The 20,000-nt window shown below is 52.5% G+C and overlaps 1 protein-coding gene across 2 annotated transcripts in view; it reads left to right on the forward strand.

Moving 5' to 3' along the window:
• Window positions 1–20,000, forward strand: part of LOC116958792 (uncharacterized) — a 95,408-nt gene that overhangs the window by 20,995 nt on the left and 54,413 nt on the right. For both annotated transcript variants that reach the window (XM_076057662.1, XM_076057661.1), the window contains 7 exons: window positions 631–732; window positions 2,240–2,413; window positions 6,840–6,940; window positions 8,269–8,527; window positions 15,919–16,020; window positions 16,359–16,620; window positions 19,759–19,974. In XM_076057662.1, coding sequence (XP_075913777.1) covers window positions 631–732; window positions 2,240–2,413; window positions 6,840–6,940; window positions 8,269–8,527; window positions 15,919–16,020; window positions 16,359–16,620; window positions 19,759–19,974 — 1,216 coding nt within the window. The remainder of the gene's footprint in view (window positions 1–630; window positions 733–2,239; window positions 2,414–6,839; window positions 6,941–8,268; window positions 8,528–15,918; window positions 16,021–16,358; window positions 16,621–19,758; window positions 19,975–20,000) is intronic.

The following is a 20,000-nucleotide window of genomic DNA, read 5'->3' on the forward strand; positions in this document are numbered from 1 at the left end:
ACCTTACTCACAAGTCTCTCTGTGTGTGTCTGTGTGTGTGTGTCTGTGTGTGTGTGTGTGTCTGTGTGTGTCTTTTGTAGGCGGGTGACCTTACTCACAAGTCTCTGTGTGTGTGTGTCTGTGTGTGTGTGTCTGTGTGTGTGTGTCTTTTGTAGGCGGGTGACCTTACTCACAAGTCTCTGTGTGTGTGTGTCTGTGTGTGTGTCTGTGTGTGTGTGTCTGTGTGTGTCTTTTGTAGGCGGGTGACCTTACTCACAAGTCTCTGTGTGTGTGTCTGTGTGTGTGTCTGTGTGTGTGTGTCTGTGTGTGTCTTTTGTAGGCGGGTGACCTTACTCACAAGTCTCTGTGTGTGTCTGTGTGTGTGTGTCTGTGTGTGTGTCTGTGTGTGTCTGTGTGTGTGTCTGTGTGTGTGTGTCTGTGTGTGTCTTTTGTAGGCGGGTGACCTTACTCACAAGTCTCTGTGTGTGTGTCTGTGTGTGTGTCTGTGTGTGTGTGTCTGTGTGTGTCTTTTGTAGGCGGGTGACCTTACTCACAAGTCTCTGTGTGTGTCTGTGTGTGTGTGTCTGTGTGTGTGTCTGTGTGTGTCTGTGTGTGTGTCTGTGTGTGTGTGTCTGTGTGTGTCTTTTGTAGGCGGGTGACCTTACTCACAAGTCTCTGTGTGTGAGCGACCTGGGTCTCTACTGGGAGGATGACGCTGCACAGAGCTCCAATCTCTCTGCCTCTCAGCTACAGGTTACTCACCCATACACTCACCCATACACTCACTCACTCACACACTTACTCACACACTCACACACTCACTCACTCACACACTTACTCACACTCACTCACTCAGACACTTACTCACTCACTCACACACTCACTCACTCACCCATACACTCACTCACACACTCACACACTCACTTACTCACCCATACACTCACTCACACACTCACACACTCACTCACTCACACACTCACTCACTCACTTACTCACTCACTCACCCATACACTCACTCACACACTCACCCATACACTCACTCACACACACACTCACCCATACACTCACTCACTCACACACTCACCCATACACTCACTCACACACACACCCATACACTCACTCACTCACTTACTCACACACTCACTCACACACTTACTCACTCACTTACTCACCCATACACTTACTCACTTACTCACTCACCCATATACTCACTCACACACTCACTCACACACTCACTCACTCACACACTTACTCACTCACCCATACACTCACTCACACACTCACTTACTCACCCATACACTCACTCACACACTCACACACTCACTCACTCACACACTTACTCACTCACTCACACACTTACTCACTCACTCACACACTTACTCACTCACCCATATACTCACTCACACACTCACTCACACACTCACTCACTCACACACTTACTCACTCACCCATACACTCACTCACACACTTACTCACTCACTCACACACTTACTCACTCACCCATATACTCACTCACACACTCACTCACTCACTCACACACTTACTCACCCATACACTCACTCACACACTCACTCACACACTCACTCACTCACACACCCATACTCTCACTCACACACCCACACACTCACTCACTCACACACTTACTCACTCATATGCTCACTCACACACCCATACTCTCACTCACTTACTCACACACCCACTTACTCACTCACACACTCACTCACTCACCCACCCACTCACCCACCCACCCACCGACCCACCCACCCACTCACCCACTCACCGACCCACCCACGCACCCACCCACCCACTCACTCACTCACCCATACACTCACTCACACACTTACTCACTCACTCACACACTCACTCACTCACCCACCCACCCACCCACCGACCCACCCACCCACCCACTCACCCACCCACCCACTCACCCACCCACTCACCCACTCACCCACTCACCCACCCACCCACCCACTCACCCACCCACCCACCCACTCACCCAACCACTCACCCACCCACCCACTCACTCACCCACTCACTCACCCACCCACCCACCCACTCACCCACCCACTCACTCACCCACCCACTCACCCACCGACCCACTCACCCACTCACTCACTCACCCACCCACCCACTCACTCACCCACTCACTCACTCACTCACCCACCCACCCACCCACTCACCCACCCACCCACCCACTCACCCACCCACCCACCCACCCACTCCCGTCTCTCTCTCTGTGTGTGTGTGCTGGTGAGTGTAGCAGGCCATGACGCTCACCTCCCGCTCACCAGCGGGCCGTGTGTGGCTGCTGTCCCCGGTGAGCGCCGAGGTGAGGGTCGCTCGCAACCGCTCAGTGCTACCGCTGCGATCCAGAGACTCTCCGCGCCTGCAGTGTCACTTCCTCACCGACAGCGTGCAGCTCACGCTCACCCAGGTGAGCGTCAACGCTCACCCCGGCTGGGTGGGTGGGTGGGTGAGTGTGTGGGTGAGTGGGTGAGTGAGTGGGTGGGTGAGTGGGTGGGTGGGTGGGTGGGTGAGTGGGTGAGTGGGTGAGTGGGTGGGTGAGTGAGTGGGTGAGTGAGTGGGTGAGTGAGTGGGTGGGTGGGTGGGTGAGTGGGTTGGTGAGTGGGTGGGTGAGTGGGTGAGTGGGTGGGTGGGTGGGTGAGTGAGTGAGTGGGTGGGTGGGTGAGTGGGTGAGTGAGTGGGTGAGTGAGTGAGTGGGTGAGTGAGTGGGTGGGTGGGTGAGTGAGTGACTGAGTGTGTGAGTGGGTGAGTGGGTGAGTGAGTGAGTGGGTGGGTGAGTGGGTGAGTGGGTGGGTGGGTGGGTGAGTGAGTGGGTGGGTGGGTGGGTGAGTGGGTGGGTGGGTGGGTGGGTGAGTGGGTGGGTGAGTGAGTGGGTGGGTGGGTGAGTGGGTGGGTGGGTGAGTGAGTGGGTGGGTGGGTGAGTGAGTGGGTGAGTGAGTGAGTGAGTGGGTGAGTGAGCCATTCTGGCGAATTGCCCGATGATGCTGGATGTATTTACCAACGAAACGTCGTACAACTCTTTCTGTAAATGTTGTGGATTCACTCTTCAACACACCGGTGGGCTAAAGTAGTGAACTATTTTTGTCTTTTGTCAATGTGACACTTTATTTGCTGATTGGCCGTGTCGGGTGGTGGAGGGCTACGACACATTTATAAATAACGCCATCTAACCAAAAAACCTTTATTATGACTGTGTGTGTGTGTACGTACTGTGTGTGTAAGTACTGTGTGTGTACTGTGTGTGTGTGTAAGTACTGTGTGTGTGTGTACGTACTGTGTGTGTGTGTAAGTACTGTGTGTGTGTGTGTGAGTACTGTGTGTGTGTACTGTGTGTGTGTACTGTGTGTGTGTACGTACTGTGTGTGTGTGTACTGTGTGTGTGTGTACGTACTGTGTGTGTGTACGTACTGTGTGTGTGTGTGTACTGTGTGTGTGTGTGTACTGTGTGTGTGTAAGTACTGTGTGTGTGTAAATACTGTGTGTGTGTGTGTACGTACTGTGTGTGTGTGTACGTACTGTGTGTGTAAGTACTGTGTGTGTGTAAGTACTGTGTGTGTGTGTGTGTACGTACTGTGTGTGTGTGTGTACGTACTGTGTGTGTGTGTGCATAAGTACTGTGTGTGTACGTACTGTGTGTGTGTGTGTACGTACTGTGTGTGTGTGTACGTACTGTGTGTGTATGTGTAAGTACTGTGTGTGTGTGTGTAAGTACTGTGTGTGTGTGTAAGTACTGTGTGTGTGTGTAAGTACTGTGTGTGTGTGTAAGTACTGTGTGTGTGTGTAAGTACTGTGTGTGTGTGTGTATAAGTACTGTGTGTGTGTGTGTACGTACTGTGTGTGTGTGTGTGTATAAGTACTGTGTGTGTGTACGTACTGTGTGTGTGTGTACGTACTGTGTGTGTGTGTACGTACTGTGTGTGTGTGTACGTACTGTGTGTGTGTACGTACTGTGTGTGTGTGTACGTACTGTGTGTGTGTACGTACTGTGTGTGTGTGTGTGTAAGTACTGTGTGTGTGTGTACTGTGTGTGTGTGTACTGTGTGTGTGTGTGTACTGTGTGTGTGTGTGTACGTACTGTGTGTGTGTGTGTACTGTGTGTGTGTGTAAGTACTGTGTGTGTGTGTGTAAGTACTGTGTGTGTGTGTAAGTACTGTGTGTGTGTACTGTGTGTGTGTGTGTAAGTACTGTGTGTGTGTGTAAGTACTGTGTGTGTGTGTAAGTACTGTGTGTGTGTGTGTACGTACTGTGTGTGTGTACGTACTGTGTGTGTACGCACTGTGTGTGTGTGTGTACGTACTGTGTGTGTACGTACTGTGTGTGTAAGTACTGTGTCTGTGTGTAAGTACTGTGTGTGTGTGTACGTACTGTGTGTGTGTGTACGTACTGTGTGTGTGTGTGTACGTACTGTGTGTGTGTGTAAGTACTGTGTGTGTGTGTAAGTACTGTGTGTGTGTGTAAGTACTGTGTGTGTGTGTATAAGTACTGTGTGTGTGTGTACGTACTGTGTGTGTGTGTGTGTGTATAAGTACTGTGTGTGTGTACGTACTGTGTGTGTGTGTACGTACTGTGTGTGTGTGTACGTACTGTGTGTGTATAAGTACTGTGTGTGTGTGTACGTACTGTGTGTGTGTGTACGTACTGTGTGTGTGTGTGTACGTACTGTGTGTGTGTGTGTAAGTACTGTGTTTGTGTGTACTGTGTGTGTGTGTGTACTGTGTGTGTGTGTGTGTACTGTGTGTGTGTACGTACTGTGTGTGTGTGTGTGTACTGTGTGTGTGTGTGTAAGTACTGTGTGTGTGTGTGTAAGTACTGTGTGTGTGTGTAAGTACTGTGTGTGTGTACTGTGTGTGTGTGTGTAAGTACTGTGTGTGTGTGTGTAAGTACTGTGTGTGTGTGTAAGTACTGTGTGTGTGTGTACGTACTGTGTGTGTGTGTACGTACTGTGTGTGTACGCACTGTGTGTGTGTGTGTACGTACTGTGTGTGTACGTACTGTGTGTGTGTGTACGTACTGTGTGTGTAAGTACTGTGTCTGTGTGTAAGTACTGTGTGTGTGTGTACGTACTGTGTGTGTGTGTACGTACTGTGTGTGTGTACGTACTGTGTGTGTGTACGTACTGTGTGTGTGTGTGTAAGTACTGTGTGTGTGTGTGTGTACGTACTGTGTGTGTGTGTAAGTACTGTGTGTGTGTGTGTGTATAAGTACTGTGTGTGTACGTACTGTGTGTGTGTGTGTAAGTACTGTGTGTGTGTGTAAGTACTGTGTGTGTGTGTGTACGTACTGTGTGTGTGTGTAAGTACTGTGTGTGTGTGTGTGTGTACGTACTGTGTGTGTGTGTGTAAGTACTGTGTGTGTGTGTGTGTACGTACTGTGTGTGTGTGTGTACGTACTGTGTGTGTGTGTACGTACTGTGTGTGTGTAAGTACTGTGTGTGTGTGTGTACTGTGTGTGTGTGTACGTACTGTGTGTGTGTGTGTACGTACTGTGTGTGTGTGTGTAAGTACTGTGTGTGTGTGTACGTACTGTGTGTGTGTGTGTACTGTGTGTGTGTGTAAGTACTGTGTGTGTGTGTGTACGTACTGTGTGTGTGTGTGTAAGTACTGTGTGTGTGTAAGTACTGTGTGTGTGTGTACGTACTGTGTGTGTGTACGTACTGTGTGTGTGTGTGTAAGTACTGTGTGTGTGTGTACGTACTGTGTGTGTGTAAGTACTGTGTGTGTGTGTACGTACTGTGTGTGTGTGTGTAAGTACTGTGTGTGTGTGTGTACGTACTGTGTGTGTGTGTAAGTACTGTGTGTGTACGTACTGTGTGTGTGTGTAAGTACTGTGTGTGTGTGTAAGTACTGTGTGTGTGTGTAAGTACTGTGTGTGTACGTACTGTGTGTGTGTACGTACTGTGTGTGTGTGTGTAAGTACTATGTGTGTACTGTGTGTGTGTGTACGTACTGTGTGTGTGTGTAAGTACTGTGTGTGTGTGTACGTACTGTGTGTGTGTAAGTACTGTGTGTGTGTGTACGTACTGTGTGTGTGTACTGTGTGTGTACTGTGTGTGTGAGTGTAAGTACTGTGTGTGTGTGTAAGTACTGTGTGTGTGTGTGTAAGTACTGTGTGTGTGTAAGTACTGTGTGTGTGTGTACGTACTGTGTGTGTGTGTACGTACTGTGTGTGTGTGTGTGTACGTACTGTGTGTGTGTGTGTAAATACTGTGTGTGTGTGTGTAAGTACTGTGTGTGTGTGTGTAAGTACTGTGTGTGTGTGTACTGTGTGTGTGAGTGTAAGTACTGTGTGTGTGTACTGTGTGTGTACTGTGTGTGTGAGTGTAAGTACTGTGTGTGTGTGTAAGTACTGTGTGTGTGTGTGTAAGTACTGTGTGTGTGTAAGTACTGTGTGTGTGTGTACGTACTGTGTGTGTGTACGTACTGTGTGTGTGTACGCACTGTGTGTGTGTACGTACTGTGTGTGTGTGTACATACTGTGTGTGTACGTACTGTGTGTGTGTGTACGTACTGTGTGTGTGTGTAAGTACTGTGTGTGTGTGTGTGTACGTACTGTGTGTGTGTGTGTAAGTATTGTGTGTGTGTAAGTACTGTGTGTGTGTAAGTACTGTGTGTGTGTGTGTAAGTACTATGTGTGTGTGTGTACATACTGTGTGTGTGTGTGTAGTACTGTGTGTGTGTAAGTACTGTGTGTGTGTAAGTACTGTGTGTGTGTGTACGTACTGTGTGTGTGTGTACTGTGTGTGTGTGTACTGTGTGTGTAAGTACTGTGTGTGTGTGTAAGTACTGTGTGTGTACTGTGTGTGTGTACGTACTGTGTGTGTGTGCTGTGTGATCCAGACGCAGTACAGAAACTTGGTTGGGCTGGCCGACGAGGTGAAGATGAGGAGCCGACGTCGCAAGTTTCGCCGCTGGAGGCCACGCTGCTCCGTCGCGACGAGGTGGGGCGCTTGCGTGCACCTAGCCTGGCACGGACGCCCTCCGGCTATGAGATGTTAACTACCTCGCCTGGTACGCAGGAGGTCGTGGGTTCCATCCCGGACCCTGACACCACGGTGGCTAGGAGATGTTAACTACCTCGCCTGGTACACAGGAGGTCGTGGGTTCCATCCCGGACCCTGACACCACAGTGGCTAGGAGATGTTAACTACCTCGCCTGGTACACAGGAGGTCGTGGGTTCCATCCCGGAGCCTGACACCACAGTGGCTAGGAGATGTTAACTACCTCGCCTGGTACGCAGGAGGTCGTGGGTTCCATCCCGGACCCTGACACCACGGTGGCTAGGAGATGTTAACTACCTCGCCTGGTACACAGGAGGTCGTGGGTTCCATCCCGGACCCTGACACCACAGTGGCTAGGAGATGTTAACTACCTCGCCTGGTACACAGGAGGTCGTGGGTTCCATCCCGGAGCCTGACACCACAGTGGCTAGGAGATGTTAACTACCTCGCCTGGTACGCAGGAGGTCGTGGGTTCGATCCCAACCCTGACACCACAGTGGCTAGGAGATGTTAACTACCTCACCTGGTACGCAGGAGGTCGTGGGTTTAATCCCAACCCTGACACCACAGTGGCTAGGAGATGTTCACTACCTCGCCTGGTACGCAGGAGGTCGTGGGTTCCATCCCGGACACTGACGATGCTATCTCTCCATCTCTCTCCATCTCTCTCCATTTCTCTCCGTGTCTCTGCTTGTGTGTGCGTGTTGCTGCTGCTGCTGATGATGACGATACTGATGGTGCTGCTGTGTGATGATGGTGCTGCTGATGATGATGATGGTGCTGCTGATGATGTTGATGCTGCTGATGATGGTGTTGCTGCTGATGATGATGGTGCTGCTGCTGATGATGGTGCTGCTGATGATGTTGATGCTGCTGATGATGGTGTTGCTGCTGATGATGATGGTACTGCTGATGATGATGGTGCTGCTGATGATGGTGTTGCTGCTGATGATGATGGTACTGCTGATGATGATGGTGCTGATGATGATGGTGTTGCTGCTGATGATGATGGTACTGCTGATGATGATGGTGCTGCTGATGATGGTGTTGCTGCTGATGATGATGGTACTGCTGATGATGATGGTGCTGCTGATGATGGTGTTGCTGCTGATGATGATGGTACTGCTGATGATGATGGTGCTGCTGATGATGGTGTTGCTGCTGATGATGATGGTACTGCTGATGATGATGGTGCTGATGATGATGTTGATGCTGCTGCTGCTGCTGATGATGCTGCTGCTGATGCTGCTGCTGCTGCTGCTGGCAGCCCGGTGGCCTGGTGGTGCTACGCCTGTCGCTGCCACGGCTATCGTCTGAGCCGCCCCTCCGACCCCGACCGCTGCCGGACTCAGCATCATCAGCAGCATCATCAGCAGCAGCAGCAGCATCAGCAGCAGCATCAGCAGCAGCATCATCAGCGTGGCTCACTCGCCGTCGCCCTGCGGAGAGCTCGCGATGCCGTGGCCTATGCAGCAGCGTACAGGCGGCTGGTTCAGCAAGGCCCTCCACTAGCGGTGGTGCAGCAGGTAGGGTGGTGGGTGGGTGGGTGGTGGGTGGGTGGGTGGGTGAGTGGGTGGGTGGGTGAGTGGGTGAGTGGGTGGTGGGTGGGTGAGTGAGTGAGTGGGTGGGTGAGTGAGTGAGTGGGTGAGTGAGTGAGTGGGTGAGTGGGTGAGTGAGTGAGTGGGTGAGTGAGTGGGTGAGTGAGTGGGTGGGTGAGTGAGTGGGTGGTGGGTGAGTGGGTGAGTGAGTGGGTGAGTGGGTGGGTGAGTGAGTGGGTGAGTGAGTGGGTGGGTGGGTGAGTGAGTGGGTGAGTGAGTGGGTGGGTGAGTGAGTGGGTGAGTGAGTGAGTGGGTGAGTGAGTGGGTGGGTGGGTGAGTGGGTGGGTGAGTGGGTGGGTGGGTGAGTGGGTGGGTGGGTGGGTGAGTGAGTGAGTGGGTGGGTGGGTGAGTGGGTGGGTGGGTGAGTGGGTGGTGAGTGAGTGAGTGAGTGGGTGGGTGAGTGAGTGAGTGGGTGGGTGGGTGAGTGAGTGGGTGAGTGTGGGTGAGTGGGTGGGTGAGTTGGTGGGTGAGTGGGTGAGTGGGTGGGTGAGTGAGTGGGTGAGTGGGTGAGTGAGTGGGTGGGTGAGTGAGTGGGTGGGTGGGTGAGTGGGTGGGTGAGTTGGTGGGTAAGTTGGTGAGTGGGTGGGTGGGTGGGTGGGTGAGTGGGTGGGTGTGGGTGGGTGAGTGGGTGGGTGTGGGTGAGTGGGTGGGTGAGTGAGTGAGTGGGTGAGTGAGTGGGTGGGTGGGTGGGTGGGTGAGTGAGTGAGTGAGTGGGTGGGTGGGTGAGTGGGTGGGTGAGTGGGTGGTGAGTGAGTGAGTGAGTGGGTGGGTGAGTGAGTGAGTGGGTGAGTGAGTGAGTGGGTGAGTGAGTGAGTGGGTGAGTGGGTGAGTGAGTGGGTGGGTGAGTGGGTGAGTGGGTGGGTGGGTGAGTTGGTGAGTGGGTGAGTGGGTGAGTGGGTGAGTGAGTGGGTGAGTGAGTGGGTGGGTGGGTGAGTGGGTGAGTGAGTGAGTGGGTGGGTGGGTGAGTGGGGATGGGTGGGTGGGTGGGTGAGTGGGTGGGTGGGTGGGTGAGTGGGTGGGTGGGTGAGTGGGTGGGTGGGTGGGTGAGTGAGTGGGTGAGTGGGTGAGTGGGTGGGTGAGTTGGTGGGGTGAGTGGGTGAGTGGGTGGGTGAGTGAGTGAGTGGGTGAGTGGGTGAGTGAGTGGGTGGGTGAGTGGGTGAGTGGGTGGGTGGGTGAGTTGGTGAGTGGTGAGGTGGTGAGTGGGTGAGTGAGTGAGTGGGTGAGTGAGTGGGTGGGTGGGTGAGTGGGTGGGAGTGGGTGGGTGGGGTGAGTGAGTGAGTGGGTGAGTGAGTGGGTGGGTGGGTGGGTGGGTGAGTGAGTGGGTGGGTGGGTGAGTGGGTGGGTGAGTGGGTGGTGAGTGAGTGAGTGAGTGGGTGGGTGAGTGAGTGAGTGGGTGGGTGAGTGAGTGGGTGAGTGGGTGAGTGAGTGAGTGGGTGAGTGAGTGGGTGAGTAAGTGGGTGGGTGAGTGAGTGGGTGGTGGGTGAGTGGGTGAGTGAGTGGGTGAGTGAGTGAGTGGGTGGGTGAGTGGGTGAGGGGTGGGTGGTGGGTGGGTGAGTGGGTGGATGAGTGAGTGGGTGAGTGGGTGGATGGGTGGGTGAGTGGGGTGGGTGAGTGAGTGGGTGAGTGAGTGGGTGGGTGGGTGGGTGGTGGGTGAGTGAGTGGGTGGGTGGGTGGGTGAGTGGGTGGGTGGGTGAGTGGGTGAGTGAGTGGGTGGGTGAGTGGGTGAGTGGAGTGGGTGGGTGGGTGGGTGAGATGGGTGAGTGGGTGAGTGGTGGTGAGTGGGGAGTGAGTGGGTGGTGAGGTGAGGTGGGTGGGGAGAGGGGGTGGGGTGAGTGGGTGGGTGGGTGGGTGAGTGGGTGGGTGAGTGAGTGGGTGGGTGAGTGAGTGGGTGGGTGAGTGGGTGAGTGAGTGGGCGGGTGGGTGAGTGGGTGAGTGGGTGAGTGAGTGGGTGGTGAGTGGGTGAGTGAGTGGGTGGGTGGGTGAGTGGGTGGGTGAGTGGGTGGGTGAGTGGGTGGGTGGGTGGGTGTGAGCTGGGTGAGTGGGTGGGTGGGTGGTGGGTGGGTGGGTGAATGGGTGGGTGAGTGGGTGGGTGAGTGGGTGGGTGGGGTGTGGGTGGGTGGGTGGGTGAGTGGGTGGGTGGGTGAGTGGGTGGGTGGGTGAGTGGGTGAGTGAGTGGGTGAGTGAGTGGGTGGGTGAGTGGGTGAGTGAGTGGGGTGGGTGGGTGGTGGGTGAGTGGGTGGGTGAGTGGGTGCGTGGTGGGTGGGTGGGTGAGTGGGTGGGTGAGTGGGTGGGTGAGTGGGTGGGTGAGTGGGTGGCTGAGTGGGTGGCTGAGTGGGTGGGTGGGTGAGTGAGTGGGTGGGTGGGTGGGTGGTGGGTGAGTGGGTGGTGGGTGAGTGGGTGAGTGGGTGGGTGGGTGAGTGGGTGGGTGGTGAGTGGGTGGGTGAGTGAGTGGGTGGGTGAGTGAGTGAGTGGGTGGGTGAGGAGTGGGTGAGTGAGTGGGTGGGTGAGTGGGTGGTGGGTGAGTGGGTGAGTGGGTGAGTGAGTGGGTGAGTGAGTGGGTGGGTGGGTGAGTGGGTGGGTGAGTGGGTGGGTGGGTGAGTGAGTGGGTGAGTGGGTGGTGAGTGGGTGGGTGGGTGAGTGGGTGGGTGAGTGGGGAGTGGGTGGGTGAGTGGGTGGGTGGGTGAGTGGGTGGGTGGTGGGTGGGTGAGTGGGTGAGTGGGTGGGTGGGGGTGAGTGGGTGAGTGGGTGGGTGGGTGAGTGGGTGGGTGGGTGAGTGGGTGGGTGAGTGGGTGGGTGAGTGGGTGGGTGAGTGGGTGGGTGGTGGGTGGGTGGGTGGGTGAGTGTGCGTGTGCGTGCCTGAGCGTACGTGTGTGTGTGTCTGTGTGTGTCTCTCTCTGCGTGGTGTGTGTGTCTCTCTGTGTGTGTGTGACTGTGTGTGTGTGTGTAACTGTGTGTGTGTGACTGTGTGTGTGTGACTGTGTGTGTGTGACTGTGTGTGTGTGACTGTGTGTGTGTGACTGTGTGTGTGTGCGACTGTGTGTGTGTGACTGTGTGTGACTGTGTGTGTGTGACTGTGTGTGTGTGACTGTGTGTGTGTGACTGTGTGTGTGTGTGTGACTGTGTGTGTGTGACTGTGTGTGTGTGACTGTGTGTGTGTGTGTGACTGTGTGTGTGTGACTGTGTGTGTGTGTGACTGTGTGTGTGTGACTGTGTGTGTGTGTGTGTGACTGTGTGTGTGTGACTGTGTGTGTGTGTGTGTGACTGTGTGTGTGTGACTGTGTGTGACTGTGTGTGTGTGACTGTGTGTGTGTGACTGTGTGTGTGTGACTGTGTGTGTGTGTGACTGTGTGTGTGTGACTGTGTGTGTGTGCGACTGTGTGTGTGTGACTGTGTGTGTGTGACTGTGTGTGTGTGACTGTGTGTGTGTGACTGTGTGTGTGTGACTGTGTGTGTGTGACTGTGTGTGTGTGACTGTGTGTGTGTGACTGTGTGTGTGTGACTGTGTGTGTGTGACTGTGTGTGTGTGTGTGACTGTGTGTGTGTGACTGTGTGTGTGTGACTGTGTGTGTGTGACTGTGTGTGTGTGTGTGTGACTGTGTGTGTGTGTGACTGTGTGGTGTGTGTGACTGTGTGTGTGTGTGACTGTGTGTGTGTGTGACTGTGTGTGTGTGACTGTGTGTGTGTGTGACTGTGTGTGTGTGACTGTGTGTGTGTGTGACTGTGTGTGTGTGACTGTGTGTGTGTGACTGTGTGTGTGTGTGACTGTGTGTGTGTGTGACTGTGTGTGTGTGTGACTGTGTGTGTGTGTGACTGTGTGTGTGTGTGACTGTGTGTGTGTGTGTGACTGTGTGTGTGTGTGTGACTGTGTGTGTGTGTGACTGTGTGTGTGTGAGACTGTGTGTGTGTGACTGTGTGTGTGACTGTGTGTGTGTGTGACTGTGTGTGTGTGTGACTGTGTGTGTGTGTGACTGTGTGTGTGTGTGACTGTGTGTGTGTGTGACTGTGTGTGTGTGTGACTGTGTGTGTGTGTGACTGTGTGTGTGTGTGACTGTGTGTGTGTGTGACTGTGTGTGTGACTGTGTGTGTGTGTGTGTGACTGTGTGTGTGTGTGACTGTGTGTGTGTGTGACTGTGTGTGTGTGTGTGACTGTGTGTGTGTGTGTGACTGTGTGTGTGACTGTGTGTGTGTGACTGTGTGTGTGTGTGACTGTGTGTGTGTGTGACTGTGTGTGTGTGACTGTGTGTGTGTGTGACTGTGTGTGTGTGTGACTGTGTGTGTGTGTGACTGTGTGTGTGTGTGACTGTGTGTGTGTGTGACTGTGTGTGTGTGTGACTGTGTGTGTGTGTGACTGTGTGTGTGTGTGACTGTGTGTGTGTGTGACTGTGTGTGTGTGACTGTGTGTGTGACTGTGTGTGTGTGACTGTGTGTGTGTGACTGTGTGTGTGTGTGACTGTGTGTGTGTGTGACTGTGTGTGTGTGTGACTGTGTGTGTGTGTGACTGTGTGTGTGTGTGACTGTGTGTGTGTGTGACTGTGTGTGTGACTGTGTGTGTGTGTGTGACTGTGTGTGTGTGTGACTGTGTGTGTGTGTGACTGTGTGTGTGTGTGACTGTGTGTGTGTGACTGTGTGTGTGTGTGACTGTGTGTGTGTGTGACTGTGTGTGTGTGTGACTGTGTGTGTGTGACTGTGTGTGTGTGTGACTGTGTGTGTGTGTGTGACTGTGTGTGTGTGACTGTGTGTGTGTGTGACTGTGTGTGTGACTGTGTGTGTGTGTGACTGTGTGTGTGTGACTGTGTGTGTGTGACTGTGTGTGTGTGTGACTGTGTGTGTGTGACTGTGTGTGTGTGACTGTGTGTGTGTGACTGTGTGTGTGTGTGACTGTGTGTGTGTGTGTGACTGTGTGTGTGTGACTGTGTGTGTGTGTGTGTGACTGTGTGTGTGTGTGACTGTGTGTGTGTGACTGTGTGTGTGTGACTGTGTGTGTGTGTGACTGTGTGTGTGTGTGACTGTGTGTGTGACTGTGTGTGTGTGTGACTGTGTGTGTGTGTGACTGTGTGTGTGTGACTGTGTGTGTGTGTGACTGTGTGTGTGTGTGACTGTGTGTGTGTGTGACTGTGTGTGTGTGACTGTGTGTGTGTGACTGTGTGTGTGTGTGACTGTGTGTGTGTGTGTGTGTGACTGTGTGTGTGTGACTGTGTGTGTGTGTGACTGTGTGTGTGTGTGACTGTGTGTGTGTGTGACTGTGTGTGTGTGACTGTGTGTGTGTGACTGTGTGTGTGTGTGACTGTGTGTGTGTGACTGTGTGTGTGTGACTGTGTGTGTGTGACTGTGTGTGTGTGTGACTGTGTGTGTGTGTGACTGTGTGTGTGCGTGTGACTGTGTGTGTGTGACTGTGTGTGTGTGTGTGACTGTGTGTGTGTGACTGTGTGTGTGTGACTGTGTGTGTGTGACTGTGTGTGTGTGTGACTGTGTGTGTGTGTGACTGTGTGTGTGTGACTGTGTGTGTGTGTGTGACTGTGTGTGTGTGTGACTGTGTGTGTGACTGTGTGTGTGTGTGACTGTGTGTGTGTGTGACTGTGTGTGTGTGTGACTGTGTGTGTGTGACTGTGTGTGTGTGACTGTGTGTGTGTGTGACTGTGTGTGTGTGACTGTGTGTGTGTGACTGTGTGTGTGTGACTGTGTGTGTGTGTGACTGTGTGTGTGTGTGACTGTGTGTGTGTGTGACTGTGTGTGTGTGACTGTGTGTGTGTGACTGTGTGTGTGTGTGACTGTGTGTGTGTGACTGTGTGTGTGTGACTGTGTGTGTGTGTGACTGTGTGTGTGTGTGTGACTGTGTGTGTGTGTGACTGTGTGTGTGTGTGACTGTGTGTGTGTGTGACTGTGTGTGTGTGTGACTGTGTGTGTGTGACTGTGTGTGTGTGTGACTGTGTGTGTGTGTGACTGTGTGTGTGTGACTGTGTGTGTGTGTGACTGTGTGTGTGTGTGTGACTGTGTGTGTGTGTGACTGTGTGTGTGTGTGCAGTGTGCTTATGACTGGCTCCAGTTTAACAGCAGAGGTCTCACTCCGAATCAGTCGAGCGGAAATATCTTTTCATCGGTTGCGTAATCGCTGTGTGGAAGCTACCTGGTCTGTCGCTCCGCACTAAGATTCAGGTCTTCTCGGCCACGGTCATTCCCTCCCTTCTCTACGCTTGCGAAACGTGGACCCCCCTAATGGAACATCTTCGCCGGTTAGAAACATTTAGGCTGGCCTGCCTACGATCCATCCTGGGTTTAACCAGACTGGATTGTGTGAGGAGCTCACAAATCCTTGAAAGATCTGGGCAGGGTCCCATCGGTGAGCTCCTCCGGCAGGCAAGGCTGCGATGGCTGGGTCATGTAGCCCGCATGCCCAGCCACCGCATGCCGAAACAGCTTTTGTTTGGCCGGATTGAGGGGGCTAAGCGGGCGCGGCACGGGCTAGAGAAGAGATGGAGTGACGTGGTACAGGAGGACGTGGAGCTGAGTGGACTTGCCGATGACTGGTACCAGCGGTGTCAAGATCGGCCTCTGTGGAGGAGGCTCGTGAAGGATGCTACTGGGCAGTTGGAGGCAGTCGCCCTCCAACAACAACGGAGGGCGGAGGAGCGACGCTCACAACAGCGAGCGGAGCGCCGGGTGGCTAAAGCACAGCAGGTTGGCACAGTAGGGGGCACAGGTGGTGCATCAGCCAGTCATCTCAGTCAGTCGACCCGTGGCACCTGGGTCTGCCCCGTGACCTCCTGCCAGCGGGCGTTCGACACTTCACGTGGCCTCAGGGTGCACATAGCCTGGCACAAGCGTCGTGGTGACGTCACCGCCACTTAGTGGCGAATGGCGGTTGTTGTTGTTGTGTGACTGTGTGTGTGTGTGACTGTGTGTGTGTGTGACTGTGTGTGTGTGACTGTGTGTGTGTGACTGTGTGTGTGTGTGACTGTGTGTGTGTGACTGTGTGTGTGTGACTGTGTGTGTGTGACTGTGTGTGTGTGTGTGACTGTGTGTGTGTGTGTGACTGTGTGACTGTGTGTGTGTGACTGTGTGTGTGTGACTGTGTGTGTGTGTGACTGTGTGTGTGTGACTGTGTGTGTGTGACTGTGTGTGTGTGTGACTGTGTGTGTGTGACTGTGTGTGTGTGACTGTGTGTGTGTGACTGTGTGTGTGTGTGTGACTGTGTGTGTGTGACTGTGTGTGTGTGACTGTGTGTGACTGTGTGTGTGTGTGTGTGACTGTGTGTGTGTGTGTGACTGTGTGTGTGTGTGACTGTGTGTGTGTGTGACTGTGTGTGTGTGTGTGTGCGTCAGGCGCTGATGGAGCGTGTGGAGTTTGAGCTGTCGTTTGAGGAAGTTTTGGCGCTGAGGGAGGCTGTGAGGGGGCGGCTGAAGAGGGAGCAGCTCCCGCTGGAGGTGAGATTCACAAACATCAACATCAACAACAAACATCACCAACAAACAACAACAAACAACAGCAGGAGCAGACGACTGTCGAGTAACAACACACACACACACAGACACACACACAGACACACACACAGACACACACAGACACACACACAGACACAGACACACACACAGACACACACACACACACACAGACACACACACACAGACACACACACACATACACACACACACACAGACACACACACAGACACAGACACACACACACAGACACACACAAACACACAGACACACACACAGACACACACACACACACCGATCCTCTCCTCCTCCCCGTGACCCAGGCTGTGGACCCTGGACACGGTGCGACTCACCGGGACCCCACCGCTACCGCTGCTGGTCCCGGTAGCGGTGACGTTACCGGCGCCGGGTATCTCGCCTACCTCCGCTCGTGGTTCCCTGGCTGGTCCGGCTGGTACGCCGAGGAAGCGAGCGGTGAATCCGCCGGTGGAAACGCCGACGCTGGAACCACCGCCGCCGCCGCCGCTAAGGACTTTGTGCCAAGTCAACTGGAGGGCAGTGCCAAGCTGAGGGAGATTGGTCCAGGTGAGGGTTCACCGTGGCCGGGTCAACGGTGGTGGTGGTGGTGGTGGTGGTGAGGGTTCACCGTAGCCGGGTGAACGGTGGTGGTGGTGGTGGTGAGGGTTCATCGTGGCCGGGTCAACGGTGGTGGTGGTGGTGGTGAGGGTTCACCGTGGCCGGGTGAACGGTGGTGGTGGTGGTGAGGGTTCACCGTGGCCGGGTCAACGGTGGTGGTGGTGGTGGTGAGAGTTCACCGTGGCCAGGTCAACGGTGGTGGTGGTGAGAGTTCACCGTGGCCGGGTCAACGGTGGTGGTGGTGGTGAGGGTTCACCGTGGCCGGGTCAACGGTGGTGGTGGTGATGTTGTTGATGTTGTGGATGGTGGTGATGGTTGTGATGGTGGTGATGTTGGTGATGGTGGTGATGTTGGTGATGTTGGTGATGGTGGTGATGTTGATGTTGTGGATGTTAGTGATGGTGGTGTTGATGTTGTGGATGTTGGTGATGGTTGTGATGGTGGTGATGTTGGTGATGGTGGTGATGTTGATGTTGTGGATGTTGGTGATGGTTGTGATGGTGGTGATGTTGTGGATGGTGGTGATGGTTGTGATGGTGGTGATGGTTGTGATGGTTGTGATGGTTGTGATGGTGGTGATGTTGGTGATGGTTGTGATGGTGGTGATGGTGGTGATGGTGGTGATGGTGGTGATGTTGATGTTGTGGATGTTGGTGATGGTGGTGATGTTGGTGATGGTGGTGATGGTTGTGATGGTGGTGATGTTGGTGATGGTTGTAATGTTGATGTTGGTGATGGTGGTGATGGTGGTGATGGTTGTGATGGTGGTGATGGTGGTGATGTTGGTGGTGATGTTGATGTTGTGGATGTTGGTGATGGTTGTGATGGTTGTTATGGTTGTGATGGTGGTGATGTTGATGTTGTGGATGTTGGTGATGGTGGTGATGTTGTTGATATTGTGGATGTTGGTGATGGTTGTGATGGTTGTGATGGTGGTGATGTTGGTGATGGTTGTGATGTTGATGTTGGTTGTGATGGTGGTGATGTTGGTGATGGTTGTAATGTTGATGTTGTGGATGTTGTGATAGTGGTGATGGTGGTGATGTTGTTGATGTTGTTGATGATGATGTTGATGTTGTTGATGTTGTTGTTGATGGAGAGGAGGAGGAGGAGCTGATTGGAGTGATGGTTGTGATGGTGGTGATGTTGTTGATGTTGTTGATGTTGTTGTTGATGTTGTTGATGTTATTGTTGATGTTGTTGATGTTGTTGATGTAGAGGAGGAGCTGATGGGAGTGATGTTGTTGATGTTGTTGTTGTTGTTGATGTTGTTGATGATGTTGTTGTTGATGTAGAGGAGGAGCTGATGGGAGTGATGTTGTTGATGTTGTTGATGTTGTTGACGTTGATGTTGTTGATGATGTTGTTGATGTTGGTGATGTTGTTGATGTTGGTGATGTTGATGTTGTTGATGTTGTTGTTGTTGTTGTTGATGTAGAGGAGGAGCTGATGGGAGTGATGATGTTGTTGTTGATGTTGTTGTTGATGTTGTTGATGTTGTTGTTGATGTAGAGGAGGAGCTGATGGGAGTGATGATGTTGTTGTTGATGTTGTTGTTGTTGATGTAGAGGAGGTGGAGGAGCTGATGGGAGTGATGTTGATGTTGTTGTTGTTGTTGATGATGTTGTTGTTGTTGATGTAGAGGAGGTGGAGGAGCTGATGGGAGTGATGTTGATGTTGTTGTTGTTGATGATGTTGTTGTTGATGTAGAGGAGGTGGAGGAGCTGATGGGAGTGATGTTGATGTTGTTGTTGTTGTTGATGATGTTGTTGTTGATGTAGAGGAGGTGGAGGAGCTGATGGGAGTGATGTTGATGTTGTTGTTGATGTTGTTGATGATGTTGTTGTTGTTGATGTAGAGGAGGAGGAGGAGCTGATGGGAGTGATGTTGTTGATGTTGTTGATGTTGTTGTTGTTGTGGTTGTTGATGTAGAGGAGGAGCTGATGTTGTTGATGTTGGTGTTGTTGTTGATGTTGTTGATGATGTTGTTGTTGTTGATGTAGAGGAGGAGGAGCTGATGGGAGTGATGTTGTTGATGTTGTTTTTGATGTTGTTGATGTTCATGATGTTGTTGTTGGTGATGTTGTTGTTGTTGATGTTGTTGTTGATGTTGTTGTTGATGTAGAGGAGGAGCTGATGGGAGTGATGATGTTGTTGTTGTTGTTGATGTTGTTGATGATGTTGTTGTTGATGTTGTTGTTGTTGATGTTGTTGATGTTGTTGTTGATGTTGATGATGTTGTTGTTGATGTAGAGGAGGAGGACGAGCTGATGGGAGTGATGATGTTGTTGTTGTTGATGTTGTTGTTGATGTAGAGGAGGAGGAGGAGCTGATGGGAGTGATGTTGATGTTGTTGTTGTTGTTGATGATGTTGTTGTTGTTGATGTAGAGGAGGTGGAGGAGCTGATGGGAGTGATGTTGATGTTGTTGTTGATGTTGTTGATGATGTTGTTGTTGTTGATGTAGAGGAGGAGGAGGAGCTGATGGGAGTGATGTTGTTGATGTTGTTGATGTTGTTGTTGTGGTTGTTGTTGATGTAGAGGAGGAGCTGATGTTGTTGATGTTGGTGTTGTTGTTGATGTTGTTGATGTTGTTGATGATGTTGTTGTTGTTGATGTAGAGGAGGAGGAGCTGATGGGAGTGATGTTGTTGATGTTGTTTTTGATGTTGTTGATGTTCATGATGTTGTTGTTGGTGATGTTGTTGTTGTTGTTGATGTTGTTGTTGATGTTGTTGTTGATGTAGAGGAGGAGGAGGAGCTGATGGGAGTGATGATGTTGTTGTTGTTGATGTTGTTGTTGTTGATGTTGTTGATGATGTTGTTGTTGTTGATGTTGTTGTTGTTGATGTTGTTGATGTTGTTGTTGATGTTGTTGATGTTGATGATGTTGTTGTTGATGTAGAGGAGGAGGACGAGCTGATGGGAGTGATGATGTTGTTGTTGATGTTGTTGTTGATGTTGTTGTTGATGTAGAGGAGGAGGAGGAGCTGATGGGAGTGATGTTGTTGATGTTGTTGATGTTGATGTTGTTGATGTTGTTGTTGTTGATGTTGTTGATGTTGTTGTTGATGTTGTTGTTGATGTAGAGGAGGAGGAGGAGCTGATGGGAGTGATGAGCGACCCCACGACCTGCGACTCGTTCACCCAGAGGGACGTGGTGCTCGCTCAGCTGAGACTCACCATCAGCAGCGTCTCGCTCACCCTGGCGCTCACCCCTCCTCACCACCACGCCCCTCCTCCTCCTCAGCATGCCAGAGGGGATGGCGGCAGTGGACCGGGCTTCCTGCAGCTGGAGCTTACTGGTGAGTGGGTGAGCAGGTGAGAGGGG

This window comes from Petromyzon marinus, chromosome 83 (genome assembly GCF_048934315.1).
Source record: "Petromyzon marinus isolate PM22_M1 ecotype Great Lakes invasive population chromosome 83, UKy_Petmar_22M1.pri1.0, whole genome shotgun sequence".
NCBI lineage: Eukaryota > Metazoa > Chordata > Hyperoartia > Petromyzontiformes > Petromyzontidae > Petromyzon > Petromyzon marinus.